The sequence below is a fragment of the Brassica oleracea genome, chromosome C9 (genome assembly GCF_000695525.1).
Source record: "Brassica oleracea var. oleracea cultivar TO1000 chromosome C9, BOL, whole genome shotgun sequence".
Lineage (NCBI taxonomy): Eukaryota > Viridiplantae > Streptophyta > Magnoliopsida > Brassicales > Brassicaceae > Brassica > Brassica oleracea.
The window spans coordinates 21201170-21216761 of NC_027756.1; the positions used below are offsets into that span (position 1 = coordinate 21201170).

General features: G+C 33.5%; 2 protein-coding genes across 3 annotated transcripts; one reads left to right on the top strand and one right to left on the bottom strand.

Annotated features, from left to right (window-relative positions):
* Positions 1–566: 566 nt before the first annotated feature.
* LOC106318381 (DELLA protein RGA2) lies at positions 567–2938 on the bottom strand. Of its 2 annotated transcripts, none has more exons than XM_013756329.1 (2): positions 1893–2938; positions 567–1813 (listed from the first exon to the last, which is right to left on the bottom strand). In XM_013756329.1, the coding sequence occupies exons 1-2, from the start codon at positions 2630–2632 to the stop codon at positions 844–846; spliced, it is 1710 nt and encodes a 569-aa protein (XP_013611783.1). In that variant the 5' UTR covers positions 2633–2938; the 3' UTR covers positions 567–843. The 2 variants fall into 2 exon arrangements, with proteins under 2 accessions (XP_013611783.1, XP_013611782.1); XM_013756328.1 differs by having other exon boundaries at positions 567–1758; positions 1838–2938.
* Positions 2939–11983: 9045 nt separating this feature from the next.
* On the top strand, positions 11984–12987 carry LOC106317294. Its single transcript, XM_013755136.1, has 2 exons — positions 11984–12317; positions 12407–12987. The coding sequence occupies exon 1, from the start codon at positions 12026–12028 to the stop codon at positions 12197–12199; it is 174 nt and encodes a 57-aa protein (XP_013610590.1). The 5' UTR covers positions 11984–12025; the 3' UTR covers positions 12200–12317; positions 12407–12987.
* Positions 12988–15592: the final 2605 nt, after the last annotated feature.

The following is a 15592-nucleotide window of genomic DNA, read 5'->3' on the forward strand; positions in this document are numbered from 1 at the left end:
AATGGTTCCGGCGATTTTAAATAGTATTATGCACTTTCCACATAGACTATGCATCTACTTGATTCTAGATTTTAAAAGATGGTACGTATGATTTATAGGTATGAGCCTGTCTGCCTAAGTTTGTTTATTCATTATAAAAAGAAGAAGAAAAAACGTTAAATAAGTTACAGAGCCCTACAAACAAAATGTTTATACATTGGTAAAATATTAAACATATGATTTAAAAGGCTGATTTATAGGTTAGATTCAATCTCTAACTCATAATTTCATTTTCAGTAAATATCAAGAGACCCGTTCCCTGATCTGATATTGCGATGGCAACCAATAAGAGAGTAGAAATATATAAAGGGAAACAAAAATTGATACCAAACTTGACATGTATAAAAACGCTGAAGTATATCTTCGTAGTTAGTACTCTTTGTTCTCATCTCAACAACACGTTTAAAAACTAATAACAGATTAAAAATATCTAATATCACCAGTTATTAATACTATGCATACGTTGTAACTTGTAAACTTGTAAACTTGTAATTAAGATAGACAGTTAGCTTTTGGTCGTGAAGAGATTTTTTGGCATGAAAATGAGGAATTATTTTAAAACATTTAGTAAATACATACTCTGCATATTTAACTTACCCCAAAAAGCATAAATTAAAAACGAGCTAACAAAAAAGATATAAGAATTTTAAACAGGTGAAAATAAATTAAACAAACGGCAAAACGGTTCGATTCAGTTCGGTTCTGGTCTGGTCCGAACATATCTCATCACCGGTCCACTGATTTTGAAACTCAAACAACCGAGTCAACCCACCATACCACCACCAACCTAGTCTACGTGTCCACTCAGTGCGCCGCCAATAGCTTCCAAGCGGAGGTTGTTATCAGAGGTCGAGTATGCCAACCCAACATCAAACACCCATTATTCTCCTCCACACTATAACCTTCGCCGCCGTTAAACAAAGCCAAAAGCATACTCGCTTGCTTAAACGCGTTAGACCCGAGATGTGCCGGCGCAAAACCGGACGTACCGAACCGGTTAGCCCATTGACTCAGCGTCTCGTGTCTCTCCACCCGGTCTGGTCCTTCACAAGCCACGAGATTGCAAATCTGTTTCCCTAAGTAAACTTCCGACATGACTTTGTCTTGGCTACTGGGAACACCTTCCAAAGAATCAAACAGTGTCGAATAGTAATGCAGCGACTCAGTAAACCGGTCTAGGAAAACCGGACCGTTATGATTCGACTCTTGCTCAACCACCGTGAAAATCACCGGTTTAATCTGTTTCACCACGCCGAGAACTTTCTCTATCCCACCGGTACGGCCAAGGAGCTTGTGTAGCTCGAAAACAGAGTTAACCGCCACAGCTTCGATCTCACTCGGTCTAAGCTCAAGCATCGAAGCATCGAGATCGGCCAAGCTATTAGCCACGAAGCCACGATACTCAAACTCGACGTGAATCGCTTCCGCGAGCTGAGCTAACTTACACCCAACCTCATGGAGATGATCGGAGTTATCCGCCGCCGGAGGACCAATCCCGGTTAACCGGAAAACAGGAGGACCACCTTCTCTCAACGCAAGGGCTTGCATAAGCGCCGGCCATTGCAGGCCTTGATTCATGGAGAAGTCGATGACGTGGACTCTCTTCTTCCCTTCGAAAGCCTCGAGGATGGCTTGGTTGGCCGTGAAGTGAGCGAACTTGAGGTAAGGGCACGTCTCGTAGAAGTGCATCTGGAGCGTGTCCGAGAGAGAGTGATCGATCTGAGTCTGCGGCGGAGAGAGGCGGTAGATCCGCCGCGCGAGAGCTTCGGCGAAGCGTGTCCGAGAGAGAGTGATCGATCTGAGTCTGCGGCGGAGAGAGGCGGTAGATCCGCCGCGCGAGAGCTTCGGCGAAGTACGTCGCCACTTTCCTCATGGCTCCGGCTTGAGACACGGCCAAGAATCCAATCTGCTTGACGAGAGCTTCCGCTATAGACAAATCGTTGTTCTGGATAGCTTCCGCGCAGGCCATGAGCGCGTGGACTAGGCGCACACCGTTCTCTTGCGAGTCCACCAGGACCATGGACCGAGTTGACTCAATAGTTGTGGTTGTTACCGTTGTTCCTGTAACCAACGAATCAGGGCTCGAGCATGACTTCAAACGCTTGGTGCTCTGGCTGTTATCACCAGCTTGGTTCGACGAGGAGGAAGAATCTATCGCGAACTGGTTGGATCTCGCGTAAATCGCGTTTCCAGGAATGGCTTTGAGGTCGTAATCGGAACCACCAGCTCCGGCGAGAAACGAGTTGTTTATCTCCGGCGGCGGCGGGTTAAACTCCGTGAGCATGTTATCAAGCCACGAGTAAAGCTCCGACGGGTTGTAGTGAACAGTATCCGTCGCGAGATTAGATAAACCATCTTCTTGAACGTTACCCATCATGGTCTCTAACTGCTCTAGCTTCAACGCAACCTCCGCCATCTCTGACGACCTCACCTTGTAACCCAACACAGCGAGAAGCTCATCCATGTTTCCGCCGTCTTCTTCTTCCTTAACCTTCATCATCTTGTCTTTAGAAGAGGAACCGGTGTTCGCTGTCTCGTGGTTGGGGAATCTAGTATCAGGAGGACCTTGAAACTGATGGAGATCTCTCTTCATGTCTCTGATTTAGTTCGATAGTTTAACTCTGGTTTGTTCTGAGTTTGGGCTCTGATCTTGGATCCAGGGTTTGCTTTCTTTTTTTGGGTGAGGAAGAAGAGGAGCATGTGACTAGGTGAGGAATCTTAAGCGATCGGGGATTGCTTTGTTTTTCACTTCTGCTACAACTTCAATGATGATTATACGAATACTAAAAATAAATGATGAATTTTATTTACCAGAGAAAATGAAAATTAATTTATAAAAAAGAATGGTGGTGATGGGGCTCGACGACCAATGAATCATGTACCAGAGGAGGGCTAACAGCTACACCTCGAAAGCGATAAGGCTGAGAATATATACAATATTAAATATTTTTATAGTTGTACAATAACTGCAATATAGTTAAGGTAAAATAAACACAAACGGTGTTACAAAAAAAAATGAATTAAATTTTGAAGAGATTGTTTACTTTCATTGTTGCTGTCAGTGGTAGCTCATATGTCATATATTTTGACCGATTAGTAAAAAAGTCGGGATCTACTACAATGTTATCTTAAACCTATGTTGCATGGAAACTCGATTGAAGGTACGTTTCGGAATCGGAATCTTTCGGAAACTCGCGGAAACGCATTGGAAACTCGTTTCTTAAAAATCTCAGTTTGAAAACTTAGTGAAAACTTGCGTTTCTATTTTGGAAACTCGCGTTTCTGTTCTGGAAACGCTAAAATTTTCCAATTAGTTATGATTTGTTGTTATGATTTTTATTTTAGTTAAATTATTTAATATTTAAGTACTAGATTTTTATTATTTTGAATTTTTTATATAATTTTGATGTTTAATAATGACTTATTTTTTTGTATGATTAAATATAATGGATATTTGTTTATTTGTATTCTAAGATATAGTAAACATAATAAAAATGAATGCAAATATTAATCAGTTATATATATATATATATATATTAGACGTTTCTAAAACGTTTCCAAAGCATAAAATATCAAAAATCACGTTTTCACGTTTCAAAATGTTTCGTTTCAACGTATCCGTTTCCGTTTCCATGCAACCTAGTCTTAAACCGACATTTTTATTATATTTTGGGTTTTGTAATACTTTGTTTAAATGTTGAAAATTTGTACCAAGAAGAATGAGAATCATTAACCTTTTGTCAAATCTTTAAAATACTACAGATTTTGGGGTCTTTTTTGGTTGATTCTTTTGATGGAGAATTGAAGATGCTTTTCCAGTGTATAATCAAAATTGACTTAAAAGCTGAACTCAGTTCATGATACTGTTTTAGGTCCCAGGTTCAATTGTAATAATAATTCAACCAACCATGTCTCGGGGTTTGAGTTAAGTAAAATAATTTCAGTCTGATTTCCTTATTAACTTTCCAGCAAATTTATTAACACAGGCTATCGAAAACATCAATCTAAAAATGCGTACAATCAGAAAAATAAAAGTAGTTTTTGTTTACAACAACAGTAATTCCCACAATATGTATAAATTCAATAAATCATAATGTATATATATTCAATATGTATAAATTCAGTAAAAATCATACTACAAGATTTTATAGTGTTTTTACATATATTAAGAAAACACATTAAATCAATATAATAAATGTATAGTTTTCTGTAATTTTTAATAATTTTTAATCAATAGTAATTTAATAAAATTAATTTTTTTTTTTAAATCACAATACTTTCATAGAAAATACAAAATATTTATTTCCGTGAACATATTTTTTTTTTTAAATATCTAACTTCATGAATGGAAGGAAATATTCTGCAATTGGGTTTTGAAAAATCATCGGACCCATGCGTTTCAATTTTCGAGTCGTTTTAGTTATTTAAGAATTAGGCCTATATTTATTCTCTAATTTTCGAGATGTGTACAATTAAAATAGCGATCACTCACGGATCCTCCCGTTAAAGATTCGACAAAACTAATTAGGTTTTGAATAAAATCATCATCTTGGATCTTTTTTCTTTATCAAACATGAATAGGTCTAGTTAGACCTATTTTAGTTTAGTGAACATGCTAATCTACTATTACTGTCAAAGTCTAAACATAATATAACTAGCATTGTGAACTTACGAAGACAACAAAAATCTATATAATATATAAATACACATAAACATATGTAATCCATAACATTTTGTCTAAAGGTTCAATAATATAAGTAGGGAGCCTCTAATTTTATAACTACTTGCAATTAGTTCCATATGACTCGGGCATTCCCGGGTTAAAAACAATGGTAGTTTGAATCATTAGTAATTTGAACTGCCTTTAAATCACGTTTTGCTAGTAATGCAAATTATTTCCGTGGTAATTAAATATAGTAAATTTTCACTATTATCGCTCGAGCAATTGACAATTTTAACTACACATTGAGCGACAAGAAAACCCGGTTTTAAGCATAATAACGGCCACGTCCGTCAGTGTCTAAGTCATTGCTTAACGCCGTCATTAACGGCCTGCTTCAATATCAGATGTTAAAAAAAGAATTTATTAAATAAATATTCGTACCCTTCGGGAAACACGAACTGACAGCACGTGATGGCTCCACGTGTAGTGGACCCATAATCCATCGAAGGGTATTGCTTTCAGTAAATGTACGCCGTTCGAATTTGTGGTCCCTGCTATCCATGTGATTCATACACGTGTCCTATTCACTAAGATCTAACCCGTAGGCCCTGAGTCTGCTTCCGTTGACGGCCGTTTTTACGGATTCCTTTTTCTTTTGTTCGTCCTTTTTTATTTTTGATCTCTATCCTTTCTAACTTTGATGGTTACATGTTATAATGTGATGTTACGTCACTTTCTTGCTATTTTTATATGGTTCACATTTTTGTTGATACTTTCCATTGTGAAATTTACTCATAATATTATTAATTATATATATTATGATCAGGAGGATCACCTAAATTATATTCCAATCTTTTAAGACAACATTAAACGGTTAAACGTATATTTTTATGATTTGATAAAAAAAACGTATATTTTTATGTTTCTGTAATTCCTTAGCAAATTATGGTTCACATCGCTTATTAATAAAGGAATGAGTAAGTAAAATGAAATACAGTATAAAACAGAAGTATAATGAAAAAAGTAAAGTGAAATATGATACAAATCAATTACTCACTGAGCCTATACTCTGATTAATTTTAGACGTTTTAGTTATACTACGTTCTGTACGCGCGGACAATGTTTCGATATTATTTTGGAAATATAGATTATATTTTAAAATTTTGGTATTTCAATCGATTAGAGGTGGAAACTATTATAATTTAATATTAAAATTATTTTTAAGTTGATAAATAAAAAGAAAAAATTATGAAAGAGTGATGTTTTAATTAAGAAATTTTTTAGTTTTCTACTTTTCTTTGTTATTAGTTTCCATTTACAACAATCTTTAAAAATTGTTACATTGTTTTCATATATTATGTTTTCTAAAAACATCACATTAGTAATAGTATATTTTAAAAGTGTAACAGATGTACTGTTATTCAAAGTTGTTCATTTATATATATTGAAATAATATAAAAGTTTAAGTGTATATTTGTATGCCATATTTGCCATTTAGTATAGCCATAGTGATTTTTATCGTTTTATTGTTTTGGTTTATTTTTATTATGCGCGTTAACTTTTCTTAAAATATTTTAATATTTCCTAATTGAGAGTTATTAATGATAGACCATATTGATTTGAAATATTTCTGTAAGAACTGATTATATATATATAATATTTAATATTTTAGTAATGTGTAGATATAAAAGAAGTTATCATATGAATTTTAACTAACTTAATTTTTTTGAACAGAATGATTAGTACTCTTAACTATTATATTTCTTTATGCAGCATATTTGTAGTTTCTATTAGTGATTTTTTTTATTTGGTTTCCATAACATGTACTCTTTGGTAGAATTCATTGAGTTAGTAGAACTTAGTTTTTTTGGTTGGTATTTGTAGATTTTTATGAAACTAATCAGTGCTCTTACTGTTTTTTTTTCGTTTAATAGTTTTTAGTTGTATACTCCAGTATATTTTTATATGTAGTAAGTATTTTTAAAATCATGAGGATACATAACGATTAAAAGGTTATATCAGCTAATCACATATTCAAAAGAATGATTAAAAGTTAAAAACTTGACATAGCTTTATAAAGTTAATGGATATTTGTGTTTCTGATTTGTTTCTATAGAAGTTGTTTTTACTTGGTTTATGTTAACTTTCTAATGAGTTAGTATTGATATCGATTTAATTTTAACAAAGCTTATTTTGAAAACAGTTGTTGCCGAGCACTCCGTGCCAAGCTATCCGCCTTTTTGTTCTCCGTCCTAGGAACATGAACAATTTCTGATTTGTTTCTGATTTGTTTCTATAATAGTTGTTTTTACTTGGTTGATGTTAACTTTCTAATGAGTCAGTATTGATATCAATTTAATTTTAACAAAGCTTATTTTGAACTTAAATATGCAACTATATTTTCTTATTCGGTGTATTAGAAGCGTATGATTTTATAAATAAAAATGAGTATGCTTAATATAATGATTACTCGAGTCATTAACAATGTACATTTTAAATTGTAGTTTTAAAATTACCCTTTTACTTTTAAATTGACATATAATATAAATTTAGAACATATGAATTTTCTTTTAAGATACAAAAAATTGTAAAATGAATTATTTCATTTTATTACATTAAAAGGTAATTTGATCTTCTGTGTGTTATTCTTATTTGCCTATTTAAAAAACTGTTATAATTTGATGGAAAACAATACAATTTAGAAATACATAAATAGTTATATAAACAGATTATAGATACAAATATAAGAGAATTATAGATATTAACTTTATTTATTTGAGAAGCTAACAACTGAAACATTAGATTTTTTTTTTTGCATACTTTTTAAAGTATATCTCATATGTTTACCACATTCAGAGTGTTGCAAACATAAATAACAAAATATTTGAAAACGAAAGCTTAAATTCGTATATTGTTGCAATCAAAATCTCTGAATGTTTTTCTTTCTCCTCCGCCAGCAAAGAAAACAAAAATACAAAAATAGAGTTCGGTCTTTATGACACCTCAAATGTCCAAGCACAACCTTCCACTAAGAAAATATTCTTCCTCATGTTACAAACCGGTGGTGCTCTTGATGGATAAGTAACCCTTGAAAGTTTTTTCTTACATTTTTGTGCCTATAATCCTTTACCCAGCCACCTGCTTTGTCATTAATCTCCACTTTCCTCAGTCTTCTTGCTTTCTTTTTCTTCTTACCATCACTCTTGTCTTTTACAACCACTGCCGCAGCCACAACCAACTCTGCTGAAACAAATAATTTTTTTTTAAATAATCACTCAGCAAAGACGAATCTGATACAAACAAATACTTGTGACATGAACAAAACTGTCTAACAATCACACCCACATTGCATTTCAAAATGCACCTTCAAAGATAGATTAGTCATAGGAATAATGCTAATGAGAAGACCAAATAGATAAACACTCAATTAGAAGTCGTAAAACTTTCACAAATAAACGATCAAACATAGAAATTAAAAATTAACCTACGAGCAAGGAAGATGCATTCTTTACCTCAAAATTTCTGAAGAGCATTAATTTAGATGACACCCTTGTGTTCAAGCTCTCGGTTCCCTCAGCTGTGGCCAATACTCCAGCCATAGTGGTTTCTGAGATGTCACCCAGTTCTCTGACTAAGAGCATCGCCCGAGCTCCTGGTGTACATTAGATGAATCTGATTTAATATTACTATATATACTCATAAGACGAATCGAACATATGTAAAAGAGCATAAGCAGTTACCTTATAGACTTCTCAAGCAGTGGGTCACCTTCAACAATATTATGGTAAGACTTTGTCAAGACTGTGTACTTAAAATAAGGATTTGAGTCAAAGGATAACTCAAGTTTGAATCCTTTAGGCTCTTCATTCATGCACCATCTAAGTGATTTGAGAGCCTAATCAGTAATCACGCTATGTGGCCTGACATCAAGGACATTACGCTAGAGTTATTGTCCTCGGAAGTGACATCATTGTTGCTCAAGGCCATCAGCCAAAAACGTGGAACTCCTTTCTCTGCACTGTGTAACACATGGAAACATGTTAGATCGTTTTTTTCTTCTATATATTTAAAGGAAAAAAGACACAGTATTCCTCAAGTTACCATCTTGAGTATCTTCCTCTCCTTGGTCCATCATCCATCTTCGTATCATCTGGAGTTGGTTTGACATCAGTAGTTCCATTCACTGTCTCGTAAGGCTGTGCAAACCGAGATAGAATTCAAGAGAAAGTTTAAGATTATATATATATATATACAACACTGCTGCTGATAAGTAAGATAAGGAAAATAAAAAATAAAATACACAAAGATGCTCATGGTTTTCCATTGCTTAGATATGTTGGTTTTGAATTTAACATATGAAAATAACACGGTCCCACATAAAACTTTGAATTTCTCACTAACAATTACCTTGATATACAAAGCTTGATATATCTTTTCATACTTGGCTTCAAGAACAACACAATCAGGAGATATATCCATGTGTTAATGCAATTAGTTTGGGGTTTTGATTCTTGAATAGGGATAATATAGGAATAGAAAATAGAATCACTACCTGTTCGTAGATGAGCAGCATATCTACAGCAATCAGACACTTCCGCCTGCCGTGTGCATTCTCCCGAAAAATGGGTGTAGTTGAAGATGATTCGGGTCTCTCCCTACCCGTAGCAACGTCGTTAAAGACCACAATGGAGGGTTCTGTCGTCGTTGATTTTGATGTCTTGTTAGCCATGGATGCGATAGCTGATACTTATTCTTGTATGCGGAGCGAATTTTATAGTGGGAAGCTCAAGAAGGTGAAGAGGACACATGTTTGGTACTGGAAAATTAATGAAGGAAGATTGATGATTATTGTGGGAGAAAGCGTTTCGCCAGAGATCGCTAAAACTGTTGTCGTTAGGTCTTCTTTTGGGAAGGCGGAGAAAAAAGAGAATTTGGATCATTTAATGGGTAAAGTGAGTCTAAGCTGGGCTTCAAAATATTTTTTAGAAAATTCACATCTAGTACAAATTGTGGATTTAGTTAATTGACATGCTGATGTGTAACTTTGATTGGCTCTAAATATTTTATGTGACGTCGCATAGCTTAGGAACCTCCAATTTAGTTCCTTTTATATAGTAGAGATGTTACACGGTGGCATAAACATAATTTACATTTAAGTTATTTATGTGCACATCGACCACCAAATCTTTGTGAACTATAGTATACGTTTTGTAATAGTTTTTTTTAGTTCTTTGCCAGCTACGTATTAATTATATTTTTGATTCGGATACATGTGATTTATCTATCACTATCATCTTCCATTTCTTACGCACCTTACAACATCTCCAACAAGCCCCTTCATTTTTTATTGGGTCCATCCTTAAAATAAAAGGTTAAAGGGGTGATTCTCCAACGGTGACCTTCAATTTTTTTCTCTTAAAAACTTATATTTTACACTTTAGTCCTCAATTTCAGTAATAGTTCATTATAGTCATTAAAATTTTATAACTTAACAATAAACCCATATTAATATATGGTATTGACATAATTAGTAAACATATTTAATTATAACATCAAATTACTTATAATAAACGATAAAAAAACACTAACACATAAAATTACATATAATAATAAAACATAAACAATTCAAATTACAATATATATATATATACGATTATTTTCATAATGCTCCCAAATATGCTCAATCAAAGTATTTTTAAGTGATAAATGAGCTTCCTTATTTTTTATTCGAAGATTATGGGCTAAAAGCTGTTGAAAACGCATATCTTCGTTTATGGTCATCTCAATGTTTATTGGCGGCGCCGGTCTTGCATCTCGAATCGGTGCGTTGATATCTCGTTCATCTTCAATTATCATGTTATGCATTATAATACATGAAGTCATTATATCATGCAATACCTCTTTCTTCCAATAACGTGAGGATCCTACGACGGTAGCAAATTTGGCTTGTAGAACTCCAAAAGTTCGTTCAACATCTTTCCGACATGATTCTTGTCTTGCTGCAAACAATTTTTTCTTTGGACCTTGGGGATCGCTTATTGTTTGAACAATTGTTGACCATTTAGGATAAATACCATCGGCCAAATAATAACCCATGTTATATTCTTGCCCTTGAGTTGTGTAATTAGCTGGAGGAGCGGTACCTTGAGCAAGTCTGGAAAATAAATTGGAAGAGTTCAGAACATTAATATCGTTGTTGCTTCCCGGCATTCCGAAAAAGGCATGTCATATCCATAGATAATAATCCGCAACCGCTTCGAGAATGATCGTAGGTGACCCGCTACGGCCTGAAAATTGTCCTACCCATGCCGTTGGACAGTTTTTCCACTTCCAATGCATGCAATCAAGACTGCCTAACATTCCAAGAAATCCGCGTTGTTGCCCAATATTGAGAAGCCTAGAAACGTCCTCTGGTGTTGGTGACTTGAGATACCACTCTGAAAAGATAGATGCAATTGCACGATAAAATCTTTTCATGCATTCAATTGTTGTAGACTCTCCTATTTTAATGTATTCATCGGTCACATCAGCAGGCCAAAATCTGAAGAGCAGTTGTTACTTTTTGTAAAGTTGATAATCCAAGTCTACCAGATGCATAACGTCGTTGGTTGAAATAGTTGTCATGTTGCTTGACGGCATCGACAAGGTGAAGAAATAACCTTCGTGACATTCTAAATAGACGATGAAACTCTCTTTCACCATTCCCAGGATGATCAGAAAAATAATCATTGTACAAATTACGATGACCATTTTCTCTATCACGAAAAATAACTGCATGACCGATGATAGAACCACAGTGACTTACATGATTATTTTCCTGATTGAGTTGGTGAATAAGACGATTATTGTTGATAAACAAATTGACTGCAATTTGTTGTTCTCTCTCTATTGTCTTCTTGGTGAAGAAGAAGAAGAAGAAGAAGTATGAATTTTCGATATTAAAGTTCATTTTTATTAGAAGTTTTGTTGATATGTTCGTAGTATATATAGGAATACATATTACTATGTCTCATCAACCATTACATTGAAACTTTGTCATTTTCTTATTTAACCTTCAACCTCCAACCATAAATAACCCTCAACTATATTCAATTGATTCACACCATTCAATAGGCCATTTAATAGATTTCTTGTCTCATCAACTATTAAATGAAATTTTGTAATTTTATTATCCAACATCTAACCATATTTAGTAAATAAGATAACCTCCAACCATATTTATTTTGTGTATAAATAGTAGATTTTACCAAATAGAAAAATCACGCTTAACTAAATCAGACTTTCTCCATCCCACTCATTCGTTTCTTTCTCTTGTTTACAAAAATGGAAAAAAATAGAGGCACATCATTCAACGAACAAAAAGATGAGTTGTTATGTCATGTCTACTTAGAAATTCCACAGGATCCCATTGCTAGTATTAATCAAACTCTTAAGAAACTATGGAAAAAAATAGAAAAAACTTACAATGAAAAAAAAAACAGAGAGTTGGGAAATTAGAAGTCATAGGTCTTTAGAAAGTAGGATGGGTATTATTTTGTATGCTGTTAGAAACTTGAAAAGGTGTGTGATTCAAGTGCAAAATATGCTTCCAAGTGGCGCATCCGATCAAGACATTGTAAGTATAAATTTTATTAGTATTTTTTATTTATTTTTATTAGTGTTTATGTATCTAATCATGTTCTTTAATTGCAAAAATATTTGCAGATGGAAAACGCAAAAAATTTATTGATGCAAGACCCAAAACTAAAAAAAGGTTTTAAATTTGATCAAGTGTGGCTTTTAATGAAAGATATTCCAAAGTTTTCAGATAATGTCAATATCGGTATTCCGGATATTGAGAGTGATACTGTCGGCTCTCCAGCATCACAATCTCCTGGAATTTCTTCATTCTCAATCAATTTAAGCAGTCACGATGGTGGTTCAAATTCGTCACAACGTCCTATTGGACCGAAGAAAGCAAAACTTAAAAGAAAACTTTCTGAAGGTAATACTTCATCTATGGATAATGTGGTTTCAGTAAATGAACAAAATTCTAGATTTCTTGAAAGAAAGTGGATCATCTAGAGAAAAAAACTTATGAGATGGTTCAGTTACACATGCAAAATCAAGCAAAAAAATTAGCTATGAAAGAAATGGAGGCTGAAAATAAAATCAGTTGAAAAATTTAAACTCCATTGATGATATTAACACTCGCCAGTTTATCCGATCTGAACAAGCAAGAATCATGCAAAAAAGAACTCAACAACAAAAAACAGAAGAGAATGCTCGAAATTTATATCGAGAATACTTTGGTGATTTTGGAGGTTCAATACCAAATTTACCTTAATATTAGTATTGTAATATATATTTCAATGTGTAATATTTCAGCTTATGGATTTATCTGAATATTAGTATTGTAAGATATATTTTAATGTGTAATATTTCAGTTTATGTATCTTTTATTTTGATGTAAAATATTATGATTGTATTATAATTTTGTATTTGTGTAAAATTTTCGAAATATATTATGTGAAATAATTTGTTTATATTATATTTTTATTAATATTAGTATATATTGGTATATAATATTTATTAATATATTATTATTATTTAAAAATAATTTTATAAGACCACAATTATAATATTTAAGTGTCAATATAGTTATAATAGTAGAATACCAAATAAGAAATAATAAGTACACAATCATTAAACATATATAAATAGAATTACTAAAGTGAAATATAAACAGTGTTTTAAATGCCGTTACAGTGCCCTTCAAATTTGAGGGTGTATTGTTGTGTATTGTTCACCCCTTTAAAATTTGAAAGGATGAAGAGCTGTTGGAATGCAAAAACCTTTAAAAAATAAAGGGATAAAAAGCTGTCGGAGATGCTCTTAGTTCCTAATTAAACGATAATCAGAATTCAGAAGAACTGATGCACAAATTTGATTTTTTTTGCATAACGTTACCGAGCGGATATATAGCGAGATGCATTTTCATTTCTCAAAACAATTCATTTTTTTACTAGGAACGGCTATTCTACTCGAACACTACATTTTTTTTATAGAACTATATTCAACGGAAGAGTGGTAATCAAATTCTACGTATAACAACAGACAGAAAAGTGGTGGTTACGCTATATACCTATGTTTAATGAGTAAACACGATTCTTTAATTTTTAAGATAAGATGATATTATTATTGACTTGAAACAACAAGTTATAAATTAAAATTCCTTCATTCTGATTCGACAATCAGTGCATTATTACATTAATAAAACTAATTATTCTCACATGATTTTGAAGGTTCGTCTATATATGATTTTTTCCCCGAAAACGTAAATATATTCTCGCAAATGTAAACGCCCGATGAATAATAGTATGTATACATTTTCTTTTCGAATGGAAATGGTTAAATTTGTGAAATCTTCTTATCAAGGGTTGTGTTTTTTTCTGTAATACTAGAAGTGTTATGAAATGTGGTGAGATTTGACTGTGTATATATATTATGATTTGCAATCAAGTTCGCCCATTGATTTTTCTGCTGGTGGTGGAAGACAGAAAATGAATGTGGTATCAAATCATCTGTCATAACAAATTATTCTTGCAGAACATATATAAATTTTTTTTTGTCAACTCAGAACATATATAAATAACTTTAAAAAGCATACGCGACGAGATATAATAATTAAAATACAAATAAATAAAATAGAGTTACCAAAAATGTAATTGTACAAACATATGTGTGAATTGCCCATCAATCGATATGAGGTGGCAGGAAGGCACTCATAGGTGGTAAGGGCACCTAAATTGCATGAATACCAGAATTAGAATTATTCATTCTGTGCAAACAAAAAATATTCATTCTTTTTTCTCAGCTTATCAAATGTATTTTCGCTGTGGTGTAAATTTTGAATTATTTTAGACATTTGGTAAAAGAAAAAAAATACAACAGTTAAGGTTTCTTATTTAAAAAGAATATTATAAAATTTTAGTTCTTATTAAAAAGACAACATGTTGAATTCAAGACATAAGAATCTAATCATTGACATATTACAAGGCCAAAATAATGTTATAAGAAAAATATACATTAATTTTATATATTTATGATTATACTATTAGGAAAGTTTAAGAGTTAATTAGCTACGAAATCAAAATCAAAGTCACCTTTAGGTTTTGGATAAGTAACTATTTTTTTTTTTGCCAACCGAGTTTTATTAAAAGGGTCAAAGCCCCGGCAAACGAAGCCCAACAAACATACAAACAAACCCAAAAAACACGGACCAAACTAAAGTTAAACTTATGGGCAATAAACCCTAAAACATTAGACGTGAAAGAGATAGACACGTCTTCCCCAACGCGTACAGCCGCCCTTCGCTGCATGTTCACACGTGTCAAAATGAAGGTCACTGTCGTCCATCGGAAGCAGGAAAGAGGCACGGAAGAACTCCGCCGTCAGCAGAAATAAAACAGTGAAGAAACTGAACAACCGGATCCAACTTCACAGACACCCTAATCGAAACCCACCAGAACTATGCTTCATCAAAGAAACACAATCGCCTACAATCGATTCCTCGGCCTTCATCTTTCAGAATGATGAAGAAACGAGAGTCAATCGGACAGAGTAGGTACAAGAAACGCAGGTCGAACACAACCAAGAAGATCCCCATACAAAACCGCTGTCAACACCTAAGAAAAGTGTGACGTGGAGGCAAAGCTGGCCGCCCATCCCCAGAGAAGAAGGCAAAGACGCCAAAGACAAAAGCTGGACGACCACCGAAAATAAGGCGCGATGCCGGAGTCAGAGCCGGTCGGATAACACCAAAACCGGAGAAAAACGACGAAACAAAACAAAGATCCGACCGACATCGAGGCTAAAGGAGCCCTCTGATGTTGGCCAGATTGCGTAATT